The sequence below is a fragment of the Abramis brama genome (assembly GCF_963993115.1).
Source record: "Abramis brama genome assembly, chromosome: 14".
NCBI lineage: Eukaryota > Metazoa > Chordata > Actinopteri > Cypriniformes > Leuciscidae > Abramis > Abramis brama.
Window position 1 is genome coordinate 31198088 of NC_139976.1, and position 26375 is coordinate 31224462.

The following is a 26375-nucleotide window of genomic DNA, read 5'->3' on the forward strand; positions in this document are numbered from 1 at the left end:
CTTGTGTCAGTTTGTTACATCTTATGTTGTTACACGTTAATTGCATTATTTAAGTCGTGTGTTACCATGCTCCATGCTCTTTTACACTAAGTCAAAAGCTATACTCGTGATGAACTTTGATTCATTATGTAGCTTTCTCTACCACCTATGTTTTTATGGTGGGTTTCAGAATATTATAAAAGTATAAAACGGATTTTACTACTTTGGCATATTAACATTATCAGTTAATCAAATATACATTTTTAAACTGCTACCGTATTTTGTATGGTAAAGAATAACAATAATTTTTAACAAAAATGTCACAGATTTTTACAGTGTGTTCAACATGCCTGTCGAAAGGCCTTAATCTGCATTGAACATAGAACATTCCTTTAAGCACACTCTCCTCGCTCTGTTCCCAGTGTCTTGACAGAGTGAATACAAATCTGAAATGTTTTGCATAGAATTTTGTTGGTTTCCACCAGATGAAGCCTTTCATTACCTATGACTTGATAAACCATTGTTGGCTGCAGGCTGTTACAGTTTATGCAAAGATTTGTTAAAACAAGAAACGTTTTTAATTTTTTAAACCGGTTTTAAATTTGATTTTAATGAAGTGTGCATTATGCAAGTAAACAGGAGAAGATGGAAAATAATACAGGAGAGTGAGACCTGGTTTGGCAACTCCATAAAGGTTCCTGGCATACAGTATTTTCTGAAACTTTTGGACTTTCTGAAATATTGAGATGAATGACATATAAAACAGTCCTGTTCAGGAGAGGTAGCAATGGCATAGCTTTTACAAGTGAGGAGCAGAATGCTTTTCACAGCTGAAGTAACTCAACGCAGCACCGATACAAACAGGCTCTAAGTAGAACACTGAAATACTACCAGTACAACCACTAAGGAAACCTAAAATTAGCCATCTGAAGCAGACAAATGCATACGAACAAAGAAAAAGAAATGTTTAAAGGGATAGTTCACCAAAAAATAAAACTTCTGTACATTTACTCACTCTTATGTCACTTCAAACCATGAAACACAAAAGGAGAACATTTAAAAAATCTTTATTCACCATGGAAGGTGAGTAAATAAACTTAAAAATACACAATTTGATTTGAGTGAACCATTCCTTTAATCATTTCACAAGAACAAAGGGCACACTAACAGAAGATCATGACAGTTTTTCCTCAATGAGGCAAAACTGCATTCAACATATTTTTCTTAATTACATCCTGGTTTGCAGGTTCACCACAATGTTGCTTAGAGCTATTGTTGACTATAAATGACACTGATTCTGGTCAGACCTGAATTAACATTTCATTGCATTGATCTCTCTCCTGAGGATGTAGGATGAGCTCTCACAGGGCGGGTCCTTCAAGAAGTAAGTGCAGAGAGAACGTGTCAACTGATCCGGACATACAAGCCAACACACTCTCCCTCCCAACATGCTTGATCATGCACAGAAACAATAAAGTGCTTTTCTCTTTTCATGTCCCATTTAAAGGTGTGGTATGGATTTGTAGTTAAAGATCTGGACTAGTAACACAAAAGTCCATCATCACTGAGCTCTTGAGCAGGTCACTTAACCTCAGGTTATTTCAGAGAGGACTGAATTTGTAGTAAGCAAACCAAACTGGTTTGGAAACTCAAATACCTGCTAAATCAAAAAAAAACAACAAGAAATGTAGGCTACACGAATGGACAGTGTGTTTATACTTACGTATTCTTTGACATTTTTGGTTTTCACTGCTTTGTAGGAATAGTACGCTGGGTACAGGTTTCCAAAAACCAGCCTGTGTAAAGAAACAGAGGGTAAAATAAATAAAGGAAAACAACTGTAACACTCCAGACATTCTTCAAAAGCAGGACTAATGGGTTTGGATAAATCCTGTTTCTATGTATAGCTCTATTAAAGGCCACTCACTTCCTCAGTCTGATTGTTTACAAGGTAAACAATGATTTCCTTTTCCAAAAGAAAAAAAATAAGGGCAACAGAGGGGACAAAAATGCAGGAGACACCTAATTTAAAACATGTCCTAAGAGATTAAATCCATGTAAACTGCCGTCCATAGAGAGCAAAGGCTGTGTGTGCTTTTGAATGGCAAAAAACTAGCTCTTTTTGGTTGAAAATGGAAACAATTACTACATAATATTAAGGACAGAAATTAATCTAAATGTTATTTTGCAAAAATTCATTAAGCACAATTCTTCTACTAGAAGTCATCTTTGATGTATTAACAAAAGACTTACATGACTTTTGCAGAGATGACCAAAATCTTGTATAATTTTATTTCACGATAAAAATATATATCACGATATAGTTATTTTTGCTTTAAATAAGGTTTTTACGATATCAAAATTTGATACCAGTGAAATTTCATAATTCTTATCACAATTTTCAATATTATTCAAAAAACTATAGCCTAAAAAAAAATCAAGTCAATAAAGTCAACAGTGATAAAAAAAGAGCAAAAAAAAAAAAAAACATAAAAAATGAAGACATAAAAAAAAAAGACAAATGAAATGGACCTACCTGAAAAACTTTAAAAAAATAGAAATTCTACATTTATAAACTAGTCATCAAATGTATACAAAAACAATGTGTATTCTTTAATGAGTAAATTAAATATACATTTATTCTTATTAAAGTTACAAAAGTGATTCAGTCAAGAGGAGTGAGAGATTTTCTCTCTCTTTTTGTTGTTTGATTAGCATTAAAGGTGACATATTATGCCCCTTTTCACAAGATGTTTTATAAATCTATGGTGTCCCCAGAATGTGTCTGTGAAATTTCAGCTCAAAATACCCCCCAGATCATTTATTATAGCTTGTCAAAGTTGCCCCTTTTTGGGTGTGTCCCTTTAAATGCAAATGAGCTGCTGCTCCCCGCCCTCGTTCAGAAGACGGCCGATCCTTTACACGAGCTTCGGACACTCTGTCAATAACAAATGCGAATTTCAGTCAAATCTCAGAAATAACCAGTAGCAAAGTGCAGCCTTATGGAGAGACTCAGGAAGAGGTTGCAACTTTTAGACGCACCTGGACATTTCTGAATGGTTAGTGGATACATGGATGTAGTCGTTGTGCAATTACATTGATTAATCTCATCGACATTCATGTACTGTCATTTTTAAATTTTACACAAGTTGACAGTTCCCTGACGTCTTTATAAGACAGCTGTGACATTTTTGGTCTAGTAGTGTTCTGTGCTCGCCTGTGCAGCAACGACAGAACAGTTTGCATGCTTTGCTCCAACTTTTGCCATTGCGTTAGAACTGGTTACACTGTTGTAAACCAAATGGCGGCGCCGTGGGTGGAAACGTGCAGATTAAGGGGCGGTAATATTATAATAATATCGCATTCCTACGTCAGAAGGGGAGCAAAATCAGATCGGCTTAATTTTTGACATGCTTGCAGAGAAAGGCTTACCAAAACAAAGCTACTGGGTTGTCACTTTTCACGTTTTCAGGGTTGGCAGATGCACAGGGGACCCAAATATAGCATTTAAACATGGAAAAAGTTTGATTTTCATGATATGTCCCCTTTAATAATGACAGCAGGTACATTTGGATGCTGTCAAGACCGACTGCACGAATCCAATATACTCGTTTGTTTTCTCTCTCAAATGTTAACGTTCACTTGAGACATAAATGAAACTGTTTACTTGCAAATACATGGTCACTTTGACACATAGGTGTGTCTATTTAACCGTTCAAGCCCAATTAGGCAGCAAAAAGCACTCAGTTCTCTTTTCATGCACTCTATGAGTCTCAGTCAATGCTTAAAAATGCATGCACAGCAACTTCATGTGAGCTTAACTGCAATAGAGAAGCTCAAAACATTTTAGATCCTGTTTACAACTATATTTAGCGATGATGATCTGATGATCTGATCTTAATACCAGGTGTAAACTTGGTCTTAGTGTGAGATCCCCAGTAATTTATTATATCATCCCCATTCCCCAGTTTCTCTTTAACCATTATAAAAGTTGCCAAGTTTATGATACCAACTGTTATAAAATCTGTTCAGATTTTAAAAAGTCAAGCAGGCCGGGTTTCAGAGACAGATTCAGCCAGTATTATGCCCTCTTAGTTAAATTAGGACATTTAAGTAGCTTTTATAAACATGTCTTAGAAAAAAACCTGGTGAGCATACAAAACAAAGCCACTGAAATATTTTAAGATATGTCAGTGCAAGTTGCTTTCAGTTAAAACAGCTCAAACATGCATTTTAGTCTGGGACTAGGTTTAAGATGACTTAGGTTTAGGCTTAAGTCTGTAAAACCAGGCAGTAGTGTAGTCCAGATAAGTGTTGTCAAAAGACCCGGTACTTCGATACCAAGTCAGTACTAAAAAAATTAAACCGTTACGGTACCAGCTTTTCTTAAGTACCGGTGTTACCAAAGTACCAGGTTAATCCGGGTCTTGATATGCTGTCCGAAAGGTGCACAGTTGCATCCTCTTCATAAAAACACTGAGACATGGCGACCGGCGGCAACAACAGCTTGTGGAAAGAAGGAGAAAGCGGTGCGAACTGCGCTCTCCATGATGACGAGGAAGTATCAGCAAAGAATTAATTTATTTCTAGCCCTTGCATTAGCTTTACTACTAGATACATTTATGGAGGTGAGAAATAAAAAGCCACCCTGTACGGCTATGATCAGCTGTTCGGCCGAGCTTTCAATGTTGTTACGGAAAGGCCGATCGGTTGGTTTTTGTCACATGACCTGTTGAGATGAGATGTTGAGATGTTTTCATCACGCATAGCCTACATTTGAAATAACGAATTTGCACACGCAAAAAACGTGATATGTGAACGGCCCCTAAAGTGGTATCGGGTGCCGTTGTATCGGAGTAGTTTTACGAGCACAGTATCGGACCGACACCCAAATACTGGTATTAGTATCGGTGCATCCCTATTTATGTCAGTCCGTCAGAAAAGCATTTCTAGGCTTATTCTTGGCTGGATAACTCTTAGTAGGTTTAAAAGGCCCTTTTAAAACTAAATATGAACGCAGTTTGGGATTAAATAAAAGTACAGTCAAGTCAAATAAAACATGTTTTATCTCCTGTATAGTTTGGTAACACTACAATAAAATACCATTCATTAACATTACTTAATGCGTTATCTAACATCAACACATTGAGTGAACAATATATTTTTACAATTAAAAATACATTTTGTTATTTAATACAAATACTTGATTGTGCATATTTGTTCACTTCATTCATTGTGCATTAAATAATGTTATCAGATAAAACTTTTGATTTTAAAAATGTATTAGTACATTTTTAAATTAACCCCAAGGAGAATAATTGCTACAGTATATGACTATTGTTTATTGTTAGGTCATTTCATCTAATGTTATCTAACAAATATAATCTTATTGTAAAGTGTTTTTTTAATACTACAGTTTCCATCTTTGTAACCGTGATATACACTTTAATATCTGTACTATAAATTTAATCTAAATTAAGCTTTCTTACCGAAATTGGTACCGAGAACCGTGGATTTTCACAGGTATTGGTACCGAATGCTGAAATTTTGGTACCGTTGCAACACTAGTTCAAATATAAGCTTAATAGTTTAACAGATTTGTATACAGAAATTATGACCAATAATTTAACTGAGAAATTATCCAGTTTAATTGGATTTAATGTAAACTTGAGTTGGAGATGGAAAAGAGGTCACACTGATATGTTCATTTCAGTGAATCACTAAGATATTCCATTTCATCCTATGAGCGACTGACCTGAGACAAGCCAATAAACCGGCAGATGGGCCCAGTGCCAGCCCTTCATCTGCGGCCTGTCATTCTCACACGAGCCCCATTTATTATGTTCCGCTCGGCTAAATTTGTTTGGGATCTTGCGGAAGAACATATACTAACCTCCTGCTTGTGCAAGACTCCCATTGTCACAGAGCAATTAGTGCACGCTCAGAGGTGCCAAACACAAGTTCAGGGGGATAAACCATGCAAAAACAGGGAGACACACAGATCTGGAGCTGATTTCTGGCCCTAAAGTGCCTGTGGCCAAAATTCCATGTGCTAACAGAGGAAAGCTGCTACTAGCATTCATTTTGACATGCCACGCAGACTTTTCCGAGGTTTCACAGGCAAGAATCAGCCTTGATGTTTCCCAGATGATAATGCTGCTCTCTGAAACCAGTGTTTCACTCTCATACCAAAGCTGTGCCTTGAAAAATGGCATTTCCCCAAGGGCTAAAAGAGTCCTTCAAAGTAGCTTTTTGCTGAACTCGGGTTGAAGCATTCCCACTGATTTAGAAGTATTGTCTTTGCAGACAGGCAGGCTTTCTTGACTCAGCAGTGCAGCTAAATTTGGGGACAGCTTCTGCTGTTTTCGCTGCCAATGATAGACAATGTGTTGACACAGAAATCCAGGCCACTCCAATACCAGCCTGAAAACTTGACTATAGTGGCAGTAACATATCTGTCATTTATTTCAATAGTGAACGTCAATAAACAGCAAGATTAGAAAACACAACACAATGAAAATAATTATACATTTTCTGTAGTGATTTTCTGTAGTGGTGCTAGGGTGTTCTGGGTGGTCACATCATGTGGCTCACGTCTCTAGACACGACTCTTTCACTTGAAGTCTATGGGTTTAATATAGGGCTGCAATAACTAATCAACAACAAATCAGATCAAGTAATCTTGTCAAAGTACTATGCACGGAAACCATCTGCCAGTCGTGTCACTTTATGGAAGTGAAAAACACATTTCTATGAACAAAACACATCTGGAAAACAGGCAACGCAGAGCGAAATGAATGAGAATGTGTCATTAAGTGCTTTAAACAAAAGCATATGACAGGAAAAGCTTCCCTGTCATAATCATTTCTATCCAATTAATCAATGAAATAATCTACAGATTAATCTATTATTAAAATAATCTTTAGTTATAATATTTAGCATTAGGGGTTTGTTCAGATCCCTAATCCCAAGTAAGACAGATAATAGTGTTGTTTGTCTTAGCAAACACCCAATGGGGCTTGTGAGCGTTTTAATCCACAAGAATTATAACACTGTGCAGTGGATGAGCACAGCACACGTTCACACAGTTCTCCCTGTTGCATGGTCCTCATCCAAGGATCCACCTTGGCAGCAGTTTATTTTCCTGTTGCCATAGAAACAGCAGAGGCACCAAGGCTGTAACAATGGTGTTCGGCTCCACACATCTCTCAACCCTTCCCCCCTCCACTCTCCCTGGAGCACTGTAATTTACAGATCTGTTACTCGCATTCATGTTGCTTTGTGCGCCTAATAACTAGTATTTTTCTTTCATTGGACGATTGTTTTAATCAGAGCCAAATGAGGAAATTCACCTACAGCGTTGCTCAGCAATTTACAGGGAGCTGCAGTAGGCTAGACTGACTGTAGACAATGGATAACAGGGTTTTCCCACAATTCAATTCTAGTCTGTGAACCAGGAACCAAACTCAAATAAACAGACAGAGGTTTTATCTTCTAAACAAGCAGAACGTTTCCAGCAGCAAGTCATTTGTCGTTCTACAATGAAAAAGAAAAGGCCGTCACAATCACAGCCAATCAGAAATAAATGAAAAGCAAATTTGAGTTAATGAAATATGTTTTCTGTAATTTTTTATTTAAATTTGCAAAACTTAGAATGTTGCTACTAAGGTTGTAACGGTACCAAACCTTTAGTAGTCACTCGTCAGTAAGTCGGTCGTAAAATTTTGCAGTGTTGAATTAAAAACTTGTAAAAAAAAAATGTTGTCTTGTTTTGTCTTGTCTGTTGGTTATCACTGTCAATCATAAGCACGCATTTAAATACGTTTGTCATTCCAGAAACCTTTGGAGTCTACATGGCAGCATAATATCTAAAGCGCAAGCTTACTGAATTCTGCACTCTCACAGAAACTCCCAATAAAAAAAGATGTTTTAATTATACAATAAATCTCTTATTTACATTGTGTTTACAATCTGTTGGTTATAAAGGATTGTCGACCAATTATAAAACAAAACCTCATACGTTTTCAGTGGTGTTAAGCGGATACAGACTACCGTATTTTCCGGACTATAAGTCGCTCCGGAGTATAAGTCGCATCAGTCAAAAAATGTGTCATGAAGGGGAAAAAAACATATATAAGTCGCACTGGACTATAAGTCGCATTTATTTAGAAATTTATTTTACAAAATCCAAGACCAAGAACAGACATTTAATCTGGAAAGGCAAGTTATTCAACTACACACAGCACACAGAACAACACACAGAACAACAGGCTGAGTAGGTATCCGGTGTGTTAACACATTAACAGTTATTCAGCTACACAATAGCATAAAAAACGTATACCTGGGAGGCTGAATAGGCTAAATTAACATAAGCCAGTGAGTCCAACAAGCAAGTTACCAGTAAACAAGTTCACCAAGCACCCGCGATCTCATTCCACATCACTGAATCCATTGAATTTTCTTCATCCTTGGTGTCGCTTCTGAACAACTCCGCCATAGAGCGCCCTCTCGCGGCTGTAGACGGTAATGTTTTCATCTCAGTCTGAATTAATTTTGATATATAAGTCGCACCTGACTATAAGTCGCAGGACCAGCCAAACTATGAAAAAAAGTGCGACTTATAGTCCGGAAAATACGGTAACTTACTGACTAGCACCTCTGATATGCCATTGCGTTCACGCACTCAACAGATATGATTGTGATTGGCTACCATGTTCAACGCTTGTAAAAGCTAGAGATGTTCCGATACCCTTTTTTCCTTCCCGATACCGATTCCGATACCTGGACTCAGGGTATCGGCCTATACCGAGTACTAATCCGATACCTGGGTGTATATCTATACAGCTGCAATTCATACTAGCCCTGTATGAATTGATAGAATTATTTTATAAAAGGTATTTTAGTTTTACAATATAACTGTATAAAAAAGTGCAACAAATAAATCTAGGAATCTAAAAAATTATATATGAATAATAGGGGTGTAACAGTCCACAAAATTCACGGTTTGGTTCGATACCATACACTGGTGTCACGGTTCGGTACGTTTTCAATACAGCAAAAAGAAAGAAATGCCAGAGAAATTTCCTTGATTTACATTTTTTATTTATTTATTTTTTATTAAAACTAACATCATAAAGTATGATCATTTTTTACTTTGAGCAATGATGGAGCTATAATTGACATATAAAACAAAAACAGCTCCTTATAAAAAAATGAAATGTAATATTGTAGTAGTTCTAAACAAAGGTTTATTTTATTTCAGATTAACATTTGAGGGCAGCAACTGTATTCATAATGTCAAAATAAAACCAACGTAACGTTACTTGAAAGCACAATGTTCCTGGTTTCCACGTCAGCGCTGGTTGATCCGTTAATAACGGAGAATGTGAATGCTTCTCACTAGATCTCGCAGCGATGTTATTACTTCAGTGGCGAATTCAAATGCTTTCTTTACTGGATCTCTTAGCGCTGTGTAGGTAGCAACAGTGTAGCTTGATCAAGATCGGCTCGCGCTGCATTGGTCCAAACTGTTTAATGGTCCGTGAAGCACAAAATAACGAGTAGCGCAGTTTTGTTCCGTTTTCATTACGTTTGCCATTTGATGTTGGGCGCCAGCGTCTCTTACATTATGCGCTTGCCGCGCGCCTGCATTTGAAAATTTGCGTTTTCATTTCTTCTTCGCTGCTCTAAACAGTGGTTGCTTATGGCAACAGCACAACTTCCTGTGTTGCCACAAGCAACCACTGTTTAGAGCAGCGAAGAAGAATTGGTCTCCGATTTGCAGTGTTAAGCAAAGCTAGTGTGCATAACTAGCTATTGTTTAATAAAATGGTATCGGATCGGTACATGGGTAGATGTACTCGCCGAAACCGATGCCAGAATTTTTATTGGTATCGGCGGCATTTCCGATACTAGTATCGGAATCGAAACAACAACCGTAGTAAAAACACGCTGTAAATAGAAACCTTTGACACTCAGAGCGCGCTCAAACAAACATGCAAACAAAAAGAAATGCTGGTACCTTCAACTTTTTTTTTTTTGTACCGAGTGGTACTGGTAGTCAACCCTTAACCCTAGTTGCTACCGTATTTTTACTGTAAACTTCTGGCAACTAGCTGCTTACAGTGTAATGTCTGCTTGTAGCATTTGTTGATGAAATGTTTGCGTGTCTTCACAGGCAGATGGATATGGAAGTTATGTGGGATGAAACTAATGAAAGAATTACTGAAAAAAAAAAGTAGTAATTTCTTAAAAATAAAATACAAATAATAAAAACAAAACTAAAACTAGTGAAATTTTCACACACACACACAAAAAAAATCCAAAATTGTAATAACCCTGGTAAGGACATAGTTAGACAGCCGTGTAAACAAAGACAGAAACTTCTGAAGAGTTATTAATATACTTTACATTTATGGTTTAATAAATGAATTAACTGTCCTTTAACTGGATAAAATAGTGTACTGTTACTCTTACTCTCTCAACCAAGCAAAATATGTAGTTTGGTGTTATCACCAACAAACCAACAGCTCTGTAATTTTTTAGATATCAGTCATGCAAGTTACTGCTGACTCATTTGTCATGGAAACCCAAACATATATTTATAATCATATAACTTCTATATATATATCTTAGAAAAGACTATAGAAACATGTCTGAAAGCTATGAATAATTAAATCTGCAGGATGAAAAATTTGTATGGAACCAGTACGGAAAAAGCTGATCAGTGTGTTTTGTCAGACATATTTTATGTATTATATAAATAATGCACAATTTTGAACAATACTTAAATTATTTATAAAGGCCACTCATTTGATTATATTTAACATTTACTTGAATCCAGGTTGCAAGCCTGTGAGTGTCTCTCACATTGTGTAACACTTGAGTTAAAAAATAAAAGACTCCAAACATTAACAGTAATATTATAAGAATACGAAAGCTGTTAAATAGCAGATATTCCCACACCTGCCACTGCATATAAAAGTTAATTCATTATGAACGCGCTACGCCGCTGCTTGGCAACCTTAAACTGAACTCTGCTTTGTGTTGTGCCTAACAAACACCCCTTAATAACAGGTTCTACCCCTTCTTAACTTGTTTGGGACACATCTCACTCTACCGGTTAAGAGGTTTATATCGTTGCAGGGTATATACTGTCAGACCGCCCAGCCCTGAGAGTGTGCAATAAAGCCATAAAATCTGCTCAACTTGTAGGTTTAGCAATCGCTTTGTTGGAAGGCTTTGATTCTCCTCACTGTCCGCCTGTGGCCTCTCCTCCCATAAAAAAAACTTGCACGGCCCCTATGATACACAAATAAATGTGCTGCACATCAGTCTTTCATTGTTTTCACAACAAGGAGTTGGTTTTCCTCCAGTGGGCCCCTGGAGGAAACGGGACCTGCACTGAGTGGTCTTGAAAGTATTTTCATGAAGCAGGGTATCGTTCTCAGGGTGTGCAGCTGAAAAAATAAAATCTTCAGATGGGCCTTGACACTCAGGTTTAGGTCAACTTTGAGTTTCCTGCTAAGAAACGGCAAGGCAATGCTCACTCTGATGATGCTGCTGATTTGAATTACTTTGAGCCAGATGCTGAGAGTCTTCTAAAGCACATATGGTTCAGCTCTTGGGACTACATGTATTTTGCCTAAAAAAGCCTGACAAGGTGCATAGCCATTAGGCTATTTTATTTTTAATACTTAACATACAGTACATTGTTAAGAATAGCTTAATAACCCATGTGGGTCTATTTGAAGCCTTCTATTTATCATGTAGTATTATTTATTTAGGTGACCGGGATCGATATCAGACGATACTTCTTTCACCCTTATATAATCTTGGTAAAATCACTAGAGATGCACCGGTCAACCGCTATCAATCAGAATGGTCTGTTTTTTTAATAGCCGATCCCTGTTCCGGACTTGCACACAAACTGCATTACAATCATTACTTAAAATGTCATTTGTGTGAAATATTTCGAGGTCTCTAAACAGGACGTTAAAACAGGCCACAGACGGGACACGCAGAAGAAGCATGCAAAGAGAACACATGCGCCAGCAGAGCAAATACTGTACCAGGCACTGCAAGCTCACTGTTGGCGATGCTTAAAATATAGGAAGAAAAATATAAATATTGAATTGGGAGTGGGGGTTTATATGAATGCATCTCTGAAGGGAAGTGACTGTCTTCAGAAAAGTTTCGATGGCATTTTCTTTTCCTCTTACCCCCGAATAAAGTAGTGTTTATAAGTGCAGCGGTACCCAAAGAAACACTGCTGTTACATAAGCGCCACCTACTGTCAGAGAGTGAATTAGCATTTTCATTCAGTCCGTCTGCTGTTTTTGTTTTGTGCAGTTGTTTTATGTAGCATAATTTCACATATTTTTTGTTTAAGGCCAATTTGCCTGATATAGAGCAAATAAACAAACAAATTAGCTTAAAGGGGTGGTATGCCTCTTTTTTACAATATGTAAAATAAGTCTCTGTTTTCCCCAGAGTGTGCATGTGAAGTTTTAGCTTAAAATACCCCACAGATTATTTTTTACAGCATTGACAAAATTGTCCCTTTCTGAGGGTCAGTAAAAAATGCGTCGGTTCGTGTGTGTCCCTTTAAATGCAAATGAGCTGCTGCTCCCGGCACAGAGGGCGGAGCTTCAAGAGCTCTTATAGCAGCTCCGATTACCTCACGCAGACATGCACTAAAATGTCAGAAACTGTTCTGCCTTTCATGTTTAAACTGGAGTCGGACAATGATAGAGAGACTCAAGAAGAAGAGACAACATCTAGAATGCAACAGGACGTTTCTGAATGGTTGGCTGATGAATTTATGTTGCTGATGTGGAGTTAACTATCTTCAAGTCTTTGATTAGCATATTCTGTCATGATAATCTATAAAATCACTCATGTGGGAACTGTTTTAAGATGCCTACAGAGTGACATGCTATTGCATTTGTGTTACGTACTGTATTGCATGTGAAAAGACGAATGCGACAGCTCGAGCAGACACACAAATGTGCTCTACCACAACAACTCTTCCTCTTCTCAACATGGACTGCGTGTTCCCAAGGGCGGGATTATGTAAATTTTAGGGTTAGTAATGTCACTAACCCAGGGAGGAATGTCGTGTAGTCCCTACCAGCCGTTTGTTGTAGTCCTTAAAAACTATTTATTTAAAAGCAAATATCTTCCTTTGCTTTAAACTTTGAGCGTTGTAACTTTGCAGATGTTGTTTATGCTCAAACAGCAACATTACACACTAACTAAAGTTAGAAAAGTGAAATCATAATCAACCACCCCTAAAGTAAAAAATAAATCGGCAACAGGTATCAGAATCGGCTAATTTGCCTTTATAAAAAAAGGCAATCAGAATCGGCCATGAAAAATCATGATTGTGCATCCCTAAAAATCACTTGTAATAAAAAAATTAAGTAGAAGCTAAAAAAAAAGCCACTGCAACTAAATATAGGAATCAGAAAAACGGCTCTGAAGTTGATGCATAAACACCAGTGATCCTGACCAAAGAAAATGAGGAAAAACCTGTTTAAGACATTTCTACATTTTTCCCTCAACATTAGAATTTACCTGATAATATCATACTGCTTACTGCATTTTAAAGACCCGTGAGAGTTTTGGGTGTGTATTCTGTACACACATAGTGCTTTCAATTTCAAATAGAAAAAAGGCAAAGCAGGAAAACACAACACAGCCACGAAAGTGTCTACGCAGCACAAAAGCCCACGGCATCATTTCAGACACACAACGTGGTCTTGATTTCTCATCATCTTGCCAGAAGCTTACAGTTATTGTCCTATATTTGAACTTCTACATCGTATATGCTGTAAAATCCTAACCGCAGAATTATAACCTTAAACTAGCAAGGTGGACTGTAATTGGTACTTGCTGGTTTCTGTGACTGACTACATCTCCTCCTAAATGCTTGCTAGTGACTCTTGGAAGCTGTAAGGGGACCACGTTGCAAAATGTGTCTTGCCCACAAAATAAACCAAAATGATCCTCTTTCTGCTGTTTGCAAATGAGCTACCAAACAAGGACAGACACATCAATCATTCAAATCTTTCCAACCCTAAAGGCAAATAGGCTCTTTTTGTTGTAGAGGTCGACTGATATTTTTAAAGAATACTTATTATTTTTTATGTTTGAGTGTTCAAAAAGTGCTTTACACTGATTGTTTATTATTATTTAATGTAACAAACAATAAACTAAATATGAATATTTTATCGCTAATACTTATTATTGTTTTATAATTAATTGTTTTTACTGAAAGCAACATGCACTGACATATCTTAAAATATTTTGTTTTGTATTTAGATGTATATCAGTAATGTTTTTTTTCCAAGGCATATTTAAAAAAGCTACTTAAATGTCCTATTTTAACTAAATCCTAATCCTGGCTTAATCTAAGTCGTGTCTGTGAAACTGGACCAATAAGAATTAATGATGACTATTATAGCTATTATAGTTTAATCTAAATGGGTGCAAAATAATATATTGTACTTTGTTTTAGTGTATGTCTTACTTTTCTGTTTAAAATGCTATATGTTACACAATTATTAACAGATGTAAAAAACTGTCGTTTTCCTTTATGGACGAAACAAATTCATGTCATATGTGACCCTGGACCACAAAACCAGTCACATGGGTCAGTTTTTTTAATTTGAGATTTATACAATATTTGGCCGAGATACAACTATTGAAAATCTGGAATCTGAGGGTGCAAAAAAATCAAAACATTGAGAAAATCTCCTTTAAAGTTGTTCATTTATGTTCACGATTGTGCTGCATTCACTCACAAAAATAAATGTTTTATATATTTACGATAGGAAATTTACAAAATATTTTCATGGAACATGATCTTTACTTAATATACTAATGATTTTTGGCATAAAAGAAAAATCGATAATTTTGACTCATACAATGTATTGTTGGCTATTCACAAATATACCCGTGTGACATATGACTGGTTTTGTGATCCAGGGTCACATATAGTGAAAGGCATGATATCAAAGAACTAAAGAACTGATTCATTTAGAAAACTGTAAATCTGTAGTTTAAATTATGTGATATCTAATGTTAAAAAAAAAAGAAGAGGTTAAGCAGACATACTTTTTGATTTCCTGACTGGAAAGTAAAATCACTTTCTTTCTATAATATGTGTTCAGGCCTGTCGAATGACATCAACCATAACATAAGGTTGATAAAATGTTCAGAGAAATGAGTCACAAGTTTATGACAGCTCCACCTTAACCCAAAAGTACCAGCAAGAATCTCTGTAATAGGCGTCAACACGAAAGCATCCACTGACACGTCCATTGTTATAAGAGTAATTTCACTACTGACATAATACCCTCTCATACAGCGGTCCAGTCGTGATGGCAAACTAGATACTTAATATAGCATACAAACACTGGCTTGCTGCTGCTGGTTCTTTTTCTTCCAAATAACATGGATTCTTCCCAAAAGTCAGGTTTAAAAAACGTAAAACGCTTAAATTGAACAATCATAGCAAATGAACGTTCGAGAAGAAGATAAATCTACTTTTACAATCTTCAATATGCTATCATGGATGCTACTAGGCTAATCAGTAAAATGAAGAGCTAATTAAACACCCGAGCTATAAAAAATAAACTAAGTTACTTGTATGGGCAAAATGAGGATTATACTCACACGACAGATCTTGATATGATCCAGGACACCATATTTTCCTCAGGATGGAGCCGAGCAGGGAGAGATGCTAGCTAAGCTAACGTTAACCTTACTTCAACTTCAGTGTACAACTTCAAACGAAGACAAACATTAACTGTCTCCTGAGAGCCTCCGCTCGTTCATTACTGAGTATTACGCACAAACATCTCGTATAAAACTAACTATGAAGTCAAAATTTGTTAAACTAATGACAGTCTTGTTGTGCCCATCTTCTTGCTCTCGATCAACACCGACGCCGTTTCTGTTAAAGGTGCGCTTTCACGTTGACGTCAGAAATAATTTGATTTCAGGGCTTGATCTTTCTGTTACGTGATTGGCTAATATGAATTGTTTACATGAAACTCGGGCGTGGGTTGGCTAGTTAAAATGTTTGTTAAGTGACGTCGTTTCTGAAACGCAAACATCAAACTCTCAACGCATTCGATGCTGATTCGCTTATAGACACCGGGAGGAGGTACAGACCAATCAAATATAAAAGCGTTGAAAATAAAAACTCTTTGATCTCGTTGGCGTTCTAGTGCAAACACAGACTGTGGGAATGTTGTCAACCTACTTAACCCATTAATACTAACACTTTCTATACTATTTCTATTCTTTCTATATATATAAAAAACACCTTGCTATATACTGTGCTAAACGAAACTTGTCACAACACTTAGCCTGCATATTGTTGCACTTTTGTTTGTTCAACAGCTTATATTGTTCTCCTCATTTGTAAATCTATCTATCTATCTATCTATCTATCTATCTATCTATCTATCTATCTATCTATCTATCTATCTATCTATCTATCTAATCATGAATACCAAAATTATGATTTTAATTTGAGTTTAGGCTAATTCTTAAAAAGGGATCAGAGTTCAAAGTGACAGATTTGAACCCTATACCTGCTATTTGAACAAGAATCAATGTTATATCTTTTGAACAAGAATCAATGTTAAATATAATCTATATTACTGTATAGCTGCTAAATGTGTAAACAAAAACGTTTACACATTTAGAAGCTATAATATAGATACAATCTATGCATTTTATGCAAATAGTTCCTGAATCACAATAGTTAGAAACTGTAATTTCCATCTTTTATATTTTCCTATTTCATATTGATTAATATACGTTGTGTATTATATCTATCAATATATGTCTTGCGTATACATAATAGCAATCCCTCAATGAAAGGAAGAACGGTGGTGATGCTTTCTAACTGATTGATATACATCAGGCATATACACACATCCACCAACAGATGACATCTGTGAATTGTGATCTCTCTTGGTAATATTATTGTTCCCTAAGAAGAAAGATATTCTACGTCTTGCAGCTTCATGTAGCCTAATTAAACATCTTAGGTGTTAAGCATCTAAATGTGTAAGCACACATTGGGTTAATATAATAACACTTTTTACTCTTAGCAGAAGGTAATTATTTCTTTCATATATAGCCTATCATTTTTTTCATGTTGACATAATAATGGGTCTATATTAAAGTGAAGCCTTGTTATACAATAAATTCAACCATGCAATCACAGTACAGTACATCTTGTAATTATGTGTTACCTACACACTGCGTGTGAAGAAACATGAAAAATGTATTACTATTGTGTGATTTTTCTTGTATTCTCTCCACTGCTGCTTTCTATCATTGATTTTTAAGAAGCTTCTGATTGTAAGTGTGCCCTATTGCATTCAACTTTCAGTTTCAGACAGAGATTAGCCGTCCTGCTTTCAGCAGAGTGTCTGCAGGACCAACAACCATCTCAGCCGCGCTCTATGATTTGTGATTCTATCAGCCATGAGATATCTGTCTCCATCTTCTGCTCTGACCTAAAGGTGACACGGACTGATTGTGTCCCGTGGATATGCTTCCCTCTATCAGCACTCCTCTTGTGCTCATCTACGAACAGTCCACAGGTCAACTATAAACTGGCAAAAGTCTGAAGTGTGAACCATCTGTATGGTTGTATGACAGAATGAAAATTAACATATGCTGTGTATTTTCATAGAATGATTAATATCCTAATTATATCTCTATAGAATTATATTATATAAATCATATTTTTATTTATCTTCTTCTTGAATGTTCCTATTTGGTTTCCATACTTGATTGGTTTATTGATTGTGATTCCTATTTCATTACAACGGCAGGCCATTTGTCAGTTTACATTACAACATTACAATCATTCCGTGTCATAAATATTTATGGAATATATCATGTCTGACAGGTTTTGATCACTGGAATGGATCATTTTGCATCTGATGGCTCGCACGATGAAAGAGTGTTTAGAAGATGTGAAGAGTTTGACAGTTTAACTGAGAATCAACAAGCCATGTGCATTTATTCTGCAAATTGTAGACAGTTGTACTTATTCTTTTGCACACATGTACCATAACTAATGCAATTTGCTTAAATTAATAAGAAAGTCAAATCTGATATGAAGAAGAAACTAATTGTTCAGAGATCTGAGCATTGTTTTGAGAAAAAAAGTGCAATTTGAGAACTGAGCAAAAGTGATTGAGAAAAACTGTAATGTCATGAGGTCAATTCTATAATATTGAATTTATTGATTGATTAATCTTCAATTGATTTGATTTTCAATTGAATTGATTCAATTGATCAATTGACTGTATGTTCTTCGTTCCTGCGCATACCAAAAACAACAACAACAACTAAGCACTATTTTCAGCACACTGGAGTATAGTAGAAAAGCAGCTTGTCTTCCATTGAGAATGAATCTGTCTGGCGGACGTAGAAATCTCCCTGTTGCGGTTTTACATGGACTTGTGAGTTGTTCAGGCGGAGGGATACCAGTTTTACGTTCGCAGTGATACGGCCCTGTGTTCAGTTTCACGGAGCGCGAGAGCGACCATTCGCGGGTGGAGGCTGAGAGAAATTTAAATCCCCCGGGTTGCGGTTGACACGCAAAAGGCGAAACAAATCACGGTTATTTCTTTCTTTTTGTTCAGAACGCAGTTTAACGGTGTAAATGTGCGGTCGGTAGGGTGCGAGCGTTGAAGTTTTTGAGGGTTTTCGCCATGGTGGTCGGGAAGCGGTTCCTGTGCGTGAGCGGAGAGGAGCCGCTGGAGCCCGCGCACATCGCTCGCTGGTCATGGCGAACCGGAGTCATCCGAGCCGTCACTCACCGAGACCACGACAATCCCGAACTCACGGTAAGACAATGGCTAACATTCTGCGAAAATGACTTATTAGGAGCGGGAGATCTCAGTGAGAATATGGCATTTTTGAACAGGCTGTTAAACGTCAGAATATTCTAGCTTATGATCGTTTGGTACATGGAAACAGGCTTGGAAGTCAGTCAGGCAATGGAGTCGTGTAGTAGAGCTATATTTGGATCTCAGTCATCGGTGGTGGATTGTAATATTAGTTGTCAGCTTGTGACTTTTATACCTTTTGAAATCCGAATGATTTTTTTTTTTTTTTTATACAATTAACGAGATTTTTAATTAAGTGTCTTCTTTAGCTTTAGTGTTTTGCACCAGGATTTCTTATTGAAATATCTAAAATCATTATAGTATTTTTCCTTTGTCAAGCTTGTCGAAAACATGATAGAACATTTAGCAAATAGTTGGACCAAATGTAACAGATCTGTGTAAATGGCCAGGGTCATAAAACAATTCTGGCATGTTTTCATTCATGATGAATATAGTTTCATAATTTCCTTGGCCCTCCGTTATGTTTATAGATAATTTAGAGTTATTATTTTGTCAGTTGTAAAATGTAATAACATATGTCTATCCACCTTAAAATGTTGTAGATTTAAAACAACAGCGCGGTTGACGTGATTATAGGTCCTAATTCTAAAATTTGCATTTTTGATTTGATTTGATTAGCTGTTTTGAAGCTATTTTTTAAATTATTATACCCGTTTTTATCTTTTCAAGTACAGCTAGCTTTTGATGTGCCCATCTATTTAAACGATCCTATTGACACTTTAATAAAATAAGCACTGTCAAATATTGTGATTACATGAACATCAAATACAAATAATTATTAATGTAATGTAATTTAAAATGTAAATGGTGATACTTTTTTCAGGATTGTTGTTTCAATAGAAAGTTCAATGAACAGCATTTATTAAACTTCTTAAAACATTTATTTAATAGAAATCTTTTGTAACATTATAAATGTCTTCACTGTCACTTTTGATCAATTTAATGCATCCTTGATGAATAAAAGTATTGAAAATAATATCATTGTTTCCACAAAAATGTTAAGCAACAAAAGCTGTTTTTAACATTGTTAACAATAATATTAATAATGAATAGGAATAAGGAAAATAATTATTTTAAATTGTAGCAATAATTTACAATATTGCTGTGTTTACTGCATTTTTGCAGCCTTGATACTTTTTTCAAAAACATAAAAAAATGATAATGTTTTCAAACTTTTGACAGGTACTGTTTATTTCAAATGTAGGCCGTTACACTAATTCCTTATCCATTTGAAGCAAAATCCTGCCTGGTCTTTGATCAGCGAGACCGCTCTCATGTGGTGGAGATGAATGGAGCGGCTCCTGTCATTGTGTGTATAGAGTAAGTGTGTACAGTACGCTAGCCGTTTGTTTTCAGGGCTGTGTCCTGAGGTCACCAACTGTACTGCTGATAATCAGCACACAGAACTTTCCACACTCAATAGCTGCCCTGCAGCTGAAAGCTCAAGCTGTAAATGCTTTTGTCTGCTTGCCTTTTTTTTTGTTTGTTGGAAAAGTAATAATTAAGCTTGTAGTCTGGTGGGGCATTTGTGTGTTGCGAGAAATGAAAATAGAATACGGTAACATGGAAACTTGTCACTGAAACAAAACCAACAAAATTCCATAAATTAGGCGACACCAAAATTAGAAAAATTACTGTAAAAGCCAACAAGTTTAATTTATAGTCCAAGTCTGATGTAGAGTATTTTAGAAAGTCTATTTACCATGAAATAGCACCCATGTAACGCAGTATATATTTAGTACACGGTAAAATGGCCCACGTATCATTTTGTTGTGAAATTTCTTCAGCTTTTTCCCCCGTGACATTGCACCACTGTTATTTACAGAGATGTCTGGGATGATGATGGAAAAGTATCTGATTGCAAAGAACACCAATGCAGCTTTCATTTACAACCCTCAATCACATTGACAACAACTGGCTGTAAAGAGCTGGAAGTGGCCATGTGATTTGTGGCTTAAGAAAACAGCTCGTAACATGAGACCGGGGGTCGTTCAGCGCCCTCCCCCACTGCAGCACAGCATAAAGGCCGCTATGTTCAGCCGTTCCCCTGAACCAGAGTTAACCTACAGAGAAATTGCTCTTTGTTCGGTCTGACTGACACTATAACCCTGCACTGTTTTCCTTTGACAGCGAGCCTCCGTTTCCATATCTTCTCTAAAAAGATTTACTGAGCACTCTTCCTTTGTGCACCTTTACTTTGGGAATGACAAGAGTTCTGTCTGAAGCCAGGCGATGACACATTTCCTATCTTAATTGTCGGTGGATTAGGCTTACATAATATAAAGAACCCCTCTTGTAATCTTTCGCGGTTGTAAAATAGTGGTTTAGAATGAGAGATATAACACTTATCGACGAGAGAGGTTTATGGCTGACAGGCCTCGAGTTTAAACATTAAAGGTTGCCCGGAGCGTTAACCTGAGCGCAGGGCATTCTAGCGTGTTCCCTTTCGGGGACGGATTGCGACAGTAGTTTGCCAGGAGTGTTGAAGGACGGCGCATAAGTGAATGCAATGAGGTGGAAAAACATTGAACTTTTGTACTTTATTATTGAGTTAGATGGGCCCTCTCTCTCCTGTACATTCCTTGTCTGTCTTCCTATGAAATGCAAAACCTTCAATTGAACGTGTTAAAGACTAACCTGTCAGTCCGTTACTATATAAGTATATAAATAGAATCCTAGTTTGTTCTTATTCAAGAAACTTTTTTTTTTTTTTTTTTTTGCAGTTATGTTTGGTGGGGCCCATATAATTTCCATTATGGAATCGTGGAATCTAGTCATAAAAATGGGGGGAAACATGGATTTGGGAAAAAATGAAAAGGAATCTATAGGGACCTAGTGTAGTAGTGATGCTACTGCTTTATAAATTACATATTTCATTTTTAGTCTAAGCTTTGTAGCTTTTGTCATCCCAATCTAATAATCATAATGTAGATTAAATCTCACAGATGAAATGTTTTTGCTTCATTTGGCATTAGAAGGCCAAGTTGATTGCATTGTGGGATACGGTATTCTGTGAATTGCCCTCTGGTTGTATACTATATGTTTGTGAACCAGCTCACTTGGGGTATTCAGTGCATAGAAAACAAAGTAGCAGAATATGCACAGTATGCATACTATGTAATATACCACGTGCTTTTGTAATCGCACCCAATGTGTTCCCAAACAAACATGCAGCTGTATTGGAGAAATGTGCTGTTTGATCACTACTTTTTGTCATTTAAACTTAAGGGTTTAAATGTTTAAACCTTTACATTTTCACATCTTTCCACTGACGAAACCTTTTACCTTTTTTTCTGCAAGTTCTCTAATAAAGATCAAATAATGCCACACTGCTGTTAGCCCACTGCATGTGACACATGCTTTTTTCCAGAATTTTTCCTGTTTAACCTGGACTGACCCCGGTCTTGTACCAGCCAGTTTCCTCTCTGGAAAAAACTACTCTTCATTCAAATGTTACTGAGCTCCTCTGTAACAAGAACAATTACATGATAATGTTTACTCGTTGTAGCAATATTATGCACTATGTAGTTTTTAGTATTATTTACTGTGTTCAATTAGACATCCCAATTAGACTTGTGATGACTTACTAGATCATGAAGTATGTCACTTCAGACAATTCAATCCTGCAATTTTTTTTTTCTTCAACTTATAGATGTAGTGATATCTCAGTAGGGCTGGGACGGTTACCGCATTACCGCAATACCGCGGTCACGTGACGCCTACCGCGGGTCTGAGCTCGTCACCGTCATCACCGCAAAAAAAAAAATAAAAAATAAAAATAAACACTGGCCTTCACATGTGTTCACGTTGTGTCTAATGGCATGGATTCATTGATTCTAATGACATGGATTGTGTCTAATAACATTGTGTCTTACATGGATTCAAGGTTTTCTAAACAAAACTTATTATCAAAAGATGGAGCAAATCCGACCTTTCGCAAGTTCGCAAGTTGTTCCACGACACATAATAACATTCCATTCGTAGGCTATTGACTATATAACCCCTCATTTACACACTGTGGCGCGTTACGGCTGCGACGCGGCTACCGGAGCTGATCGCGCCCACTCAATGCTTGTGTTTACAACAGCCACGACGCGGCGCGTTTCAGAAGCGTCTCTCCGCGCCGCTTCGCTAAAGATAGGCGCCTAGTCTATTTTCGACGGACACCGCGTCCAAGCCGCACCGTAAAAAAAAAAAAAGTAAAAGCAGGACCTCAGCTTTTAATTGCACGTGCTTATTTAACACAATTCTCTCACGTGAAGACCACATTTGTCAACCCTCGTGGAGTCGCGGCAAGTGCACACTCACAGCACCAGAGAGTAATCTTGACGGCACTTGCAAGAGGTTTAAAGCGGTTTACCGCAATACCGCGGGAATTTCTTGCTTTTCAACCGCGGTAAGAAAAAATCCATACCGTCCCCAGTCCAGTGATCGGACTGTATCCTGTAGCAACAACAGCCCAGCGGTGTGAATCACCGTGCAAGTTTGTGCTTAACTCTCAAATGCAGAAACAGACACATTTCATTAGGTTGAGCCATCATACCAGCCTAACTCAACTTGGTATGAATGGTATTTTGGGGTTACAGAAACCACAGTTACCATGCTAAATACACAATACTAACATGAACTGTTAATGAAACAAATGTAAATTGCTCCTGATGAATAGAATGAACATCATACCTGCTTGCAAATCCTTTTCAGCTAACATGCAAATTATCAGTTACAAGTTATTGGTACGTTTCTTTAGCTGTTTATATATAGTGAAGTGATATACACTTGCACTTGAGGATGCAATTGAAGACGCAAACAATTGTGCAAGCACAGTATACAGTCTGACAGGACAGTAGAGTGCATTTCTTGAAAGACTTTTTATTTCGTAACGTGACAAAGGTAACATTAGAATAATGACACTGACATACAGCCTGACAACATTTCTTCGGTCCGCAGATACTGAATCAGGACAACACGTTTTTCTCAGGCTCTCTTTACTTAAACTGCGTCTGCCAGAAGAGTCAACAGCTTTCACGCACGGCTTTTGAAATAAAAGTCTCGGTTCAGAAAAACAGTTAGAATTATGTTTTTTGTTGTCGTTTCTTTCTTTGTAGACGCTCCATATCGCACACCCCGACTTATGCAGTTCCACTTCAGTTAGGATGCTGCCCATAGGAAGCACACAGCAAGGCAACTCACTAGGTTTTGGAACGGCGCCTATGTCTTGCTGTGAAATGGCTGCACTACAGAACGGTTTAGTGCAATTATGCATATTTAAGCATTTAATTGTGCTAAATGTACACCGGTGAAATCATTTGGGATATCTGTACAATCAAAGAATAAAGTATGTTAGTACATTTATTGGAGCTGCATTGGCTGACCTCTCTCTGTGTGTACGGACACATTAGCGATGGAGGTCTGAATAGCTCTGGGGTGATGATGCAATGAGTAAATAGTGTCATATATCCTGTTATGCACAGCAGTAACACACACAGAGCCTATTCCTCTATTTCTGAATCACACTCATTTGTTTCTCTTGCTCAATTTATGTGGGACTTCCTGCAATTTCGGATGCACTGGAAGTGTTAGTGTGGGTTTCTGTGATGGTAGAGTCTTTTTAGATCGAGCTAAGACAGCAAACGGTCAGCAATGAAACAAACAAGGCTTTCTGTAGGCGGGAATGGACCACTGAGCCAACGCAGGCTTCCAGCTCTATCTCCTTGTGCTGATCCTTCTCTGCTTTTGTTGAATGTGCTCTTAAGCGAAACCAGATGTCTGCCTTTTAGACTGTATTGTATATTCGTTTTCAGCGCATACTTTCACAAATCAAATAACTGGACTGTTACTCTAAGGGCTTGGCTTTTTTTAGCACTTCCATCCGAGGTGGCAGTTATGCTACTTGACGAAGCCTGCTGGAATGTGCTCTTAATTAAATTCGCTTCGAACAAGTAAACTCTTGTTGGCTCATAAAGGTAATGCGGTTGTGGCATGGATGATTTTGGCATGAGTGATTTGCTTTGAGAAATACTTTCCCACTTCCGGATTGCAATATTAGAGAGCAATATCTCAACTTCCCTCTTTGAGTAGCCACACATGTTATTGCCCAATGATGCATGTGGAAGTGTTGCGTGGACACGGGAAAGCAGAAGACAGGTAAAGTGTTGTAATGCTGCTTGATGTTGTAGAAAGAGTGGTAACACTTAATTTGACTGTGTCCTTGATGACTTTTATTGTATTGTATTATGTATTTACTATAGTAATTACTGTAAATTGTGCATAATTATAACCCTAAATCAAACCCTAATCCTAACCCTATAGTAAGAACACTGTAACAAGGACACCTTAAAATAAAGTTTAAATGAAAGAATGTTTGCTCAGATCTTTGTGAGCACATACTCTGTGTCTAAACCCAGTTTATATACATCTGAGTCTTAAGTGGTTGTTTTCCCTCGATTTGTCTCAATGTCATGACAGCTTGGCAGGATCTGAAGGAGGTTGCTGAGAGCCCACATTTATTGAGTTTTGTTTTGCCTGGGGCTAAAAAGCAACACCCACAAGCTGGAGGCGGCATTGTGGAGCATGACACACCTTTAAAGAGAGGCCCAGTGGGAGGTGTGTACACGCCTGGAGCCACGACAGCCTTTGAGATGTACACACACACACACACACACACACACACACACACACACACACACACACACACACACACACACACACACACACACACTCATCTACACATACCTTTGGCATGTAAGGCACGGCATGTGGCTGCTGCACTTTAGATTTAGTGAAGATCTCCAGGGAAATTTGAGTGCAATTACTGCGAGCAAAGGATCGTCCAGAAACAATGTGAGATCTGGTCTATTCATCATGTGGTGGAACTGTGTCTGCTGCTCTCAAGAAACCTTTGATACAAACATGCCAACTTTTACAATTGTCGAGTCCAGTATTGTTCTTTGTAGTGGCTGAAGGTCCCACAATGAATTGTGGCTAGGTTATGAGAGTGTATATTGTGCAGCAATAGAAATGGATCAGCTGGTAGAGGATGCAGTTATTAAGGGGTTTTAGTTGCGATGTATCTTGCATATGAATGCATAATTTATTTAATGTGCAGTCCTCAGGTGTGTAACGACTTGTGATCCGATAACAAAAAACAAATGATAATGCCAGGTGGAAACGGGGTCAGAGACTACAGATGTGGCCCATCCAATCAGAATTGAGATTTAGGATTGTCCATTTTATAATATTAGTTGATTTAGTTGTAGCAGCTGCGGTACATATTGCGGAGCTGTTCATGCACTGATGCCAGACTCATTAAATTCTTATGATTAATATCTTTTGCAATAATTTATCAAGTTTCAAATAGAAAGAGACCCTTTTATTCGTAGAATATTTATTTTTATAGATCCAGAAAATACATAAAAAAATCTCTAAAATAGGCATTACCCCACATGG

At 37.2% G+C, this 26375-nt stretch overlaps 2 protein-coding genes across 5 annotated transcripts in view; one reads left to right on the top strand and one right to left on the bottom strand.

Annotated features, from left to right (window-relative positions):
* Positions 1-15970, bottom strand: part of reep3b (receptor accessory protein 3b) — a 30111-nt gene extending 14141 nt beyond the window's left edge. The window contains exons 1-2 of one of the 2 annotated variants that reach the window (XR_014608948.1): positions 15661-15964; positions 1703-1775 (exon numbers count right to left, since the gene is read on the bottom strand). Coding sequence is in view for 1 of the 2 variants with exons in the window: in XM_084134996.1 (XP_083991122.1) it covers positions 1703-1775; positions 15661-15692 (105 nt within the window). In the remaining variant the exon portion in view is untranslated. Of the gene's footprint in view, positions 1-1702; positions 1776-15660 lie in introns of both variants that reach the window. The other variant, XM_084134996.1, reaches the window with a different exon arrangement.
* Positions 15971-18497: 2527 nt separating this feature from the next.
* jmjd1cb (jumonji domain containing 1Cb) overlaps positions 18498-26375 on the top strand; it is a 126963-nt gene continuing 119085 nt past the window's right edge. For 2 of the 3 annotated variants that reach the window (XM_084135288.1, XM_084135290.1), the window contains exon 1: positions 18534-18866. In XM_084135288.1, coding sequence (XP_083991414.1) covers positions 18732-18866 — 135 coding nt within the window. In that variant the 5' untranslated portion in view covers positions 18534-18731. Of the gene's footprint in view, positions 18867-26375 lie in introns of all 3 variants that reach the window. The other variant, XM_084135289.1, reaches the window with a different exon arrangement.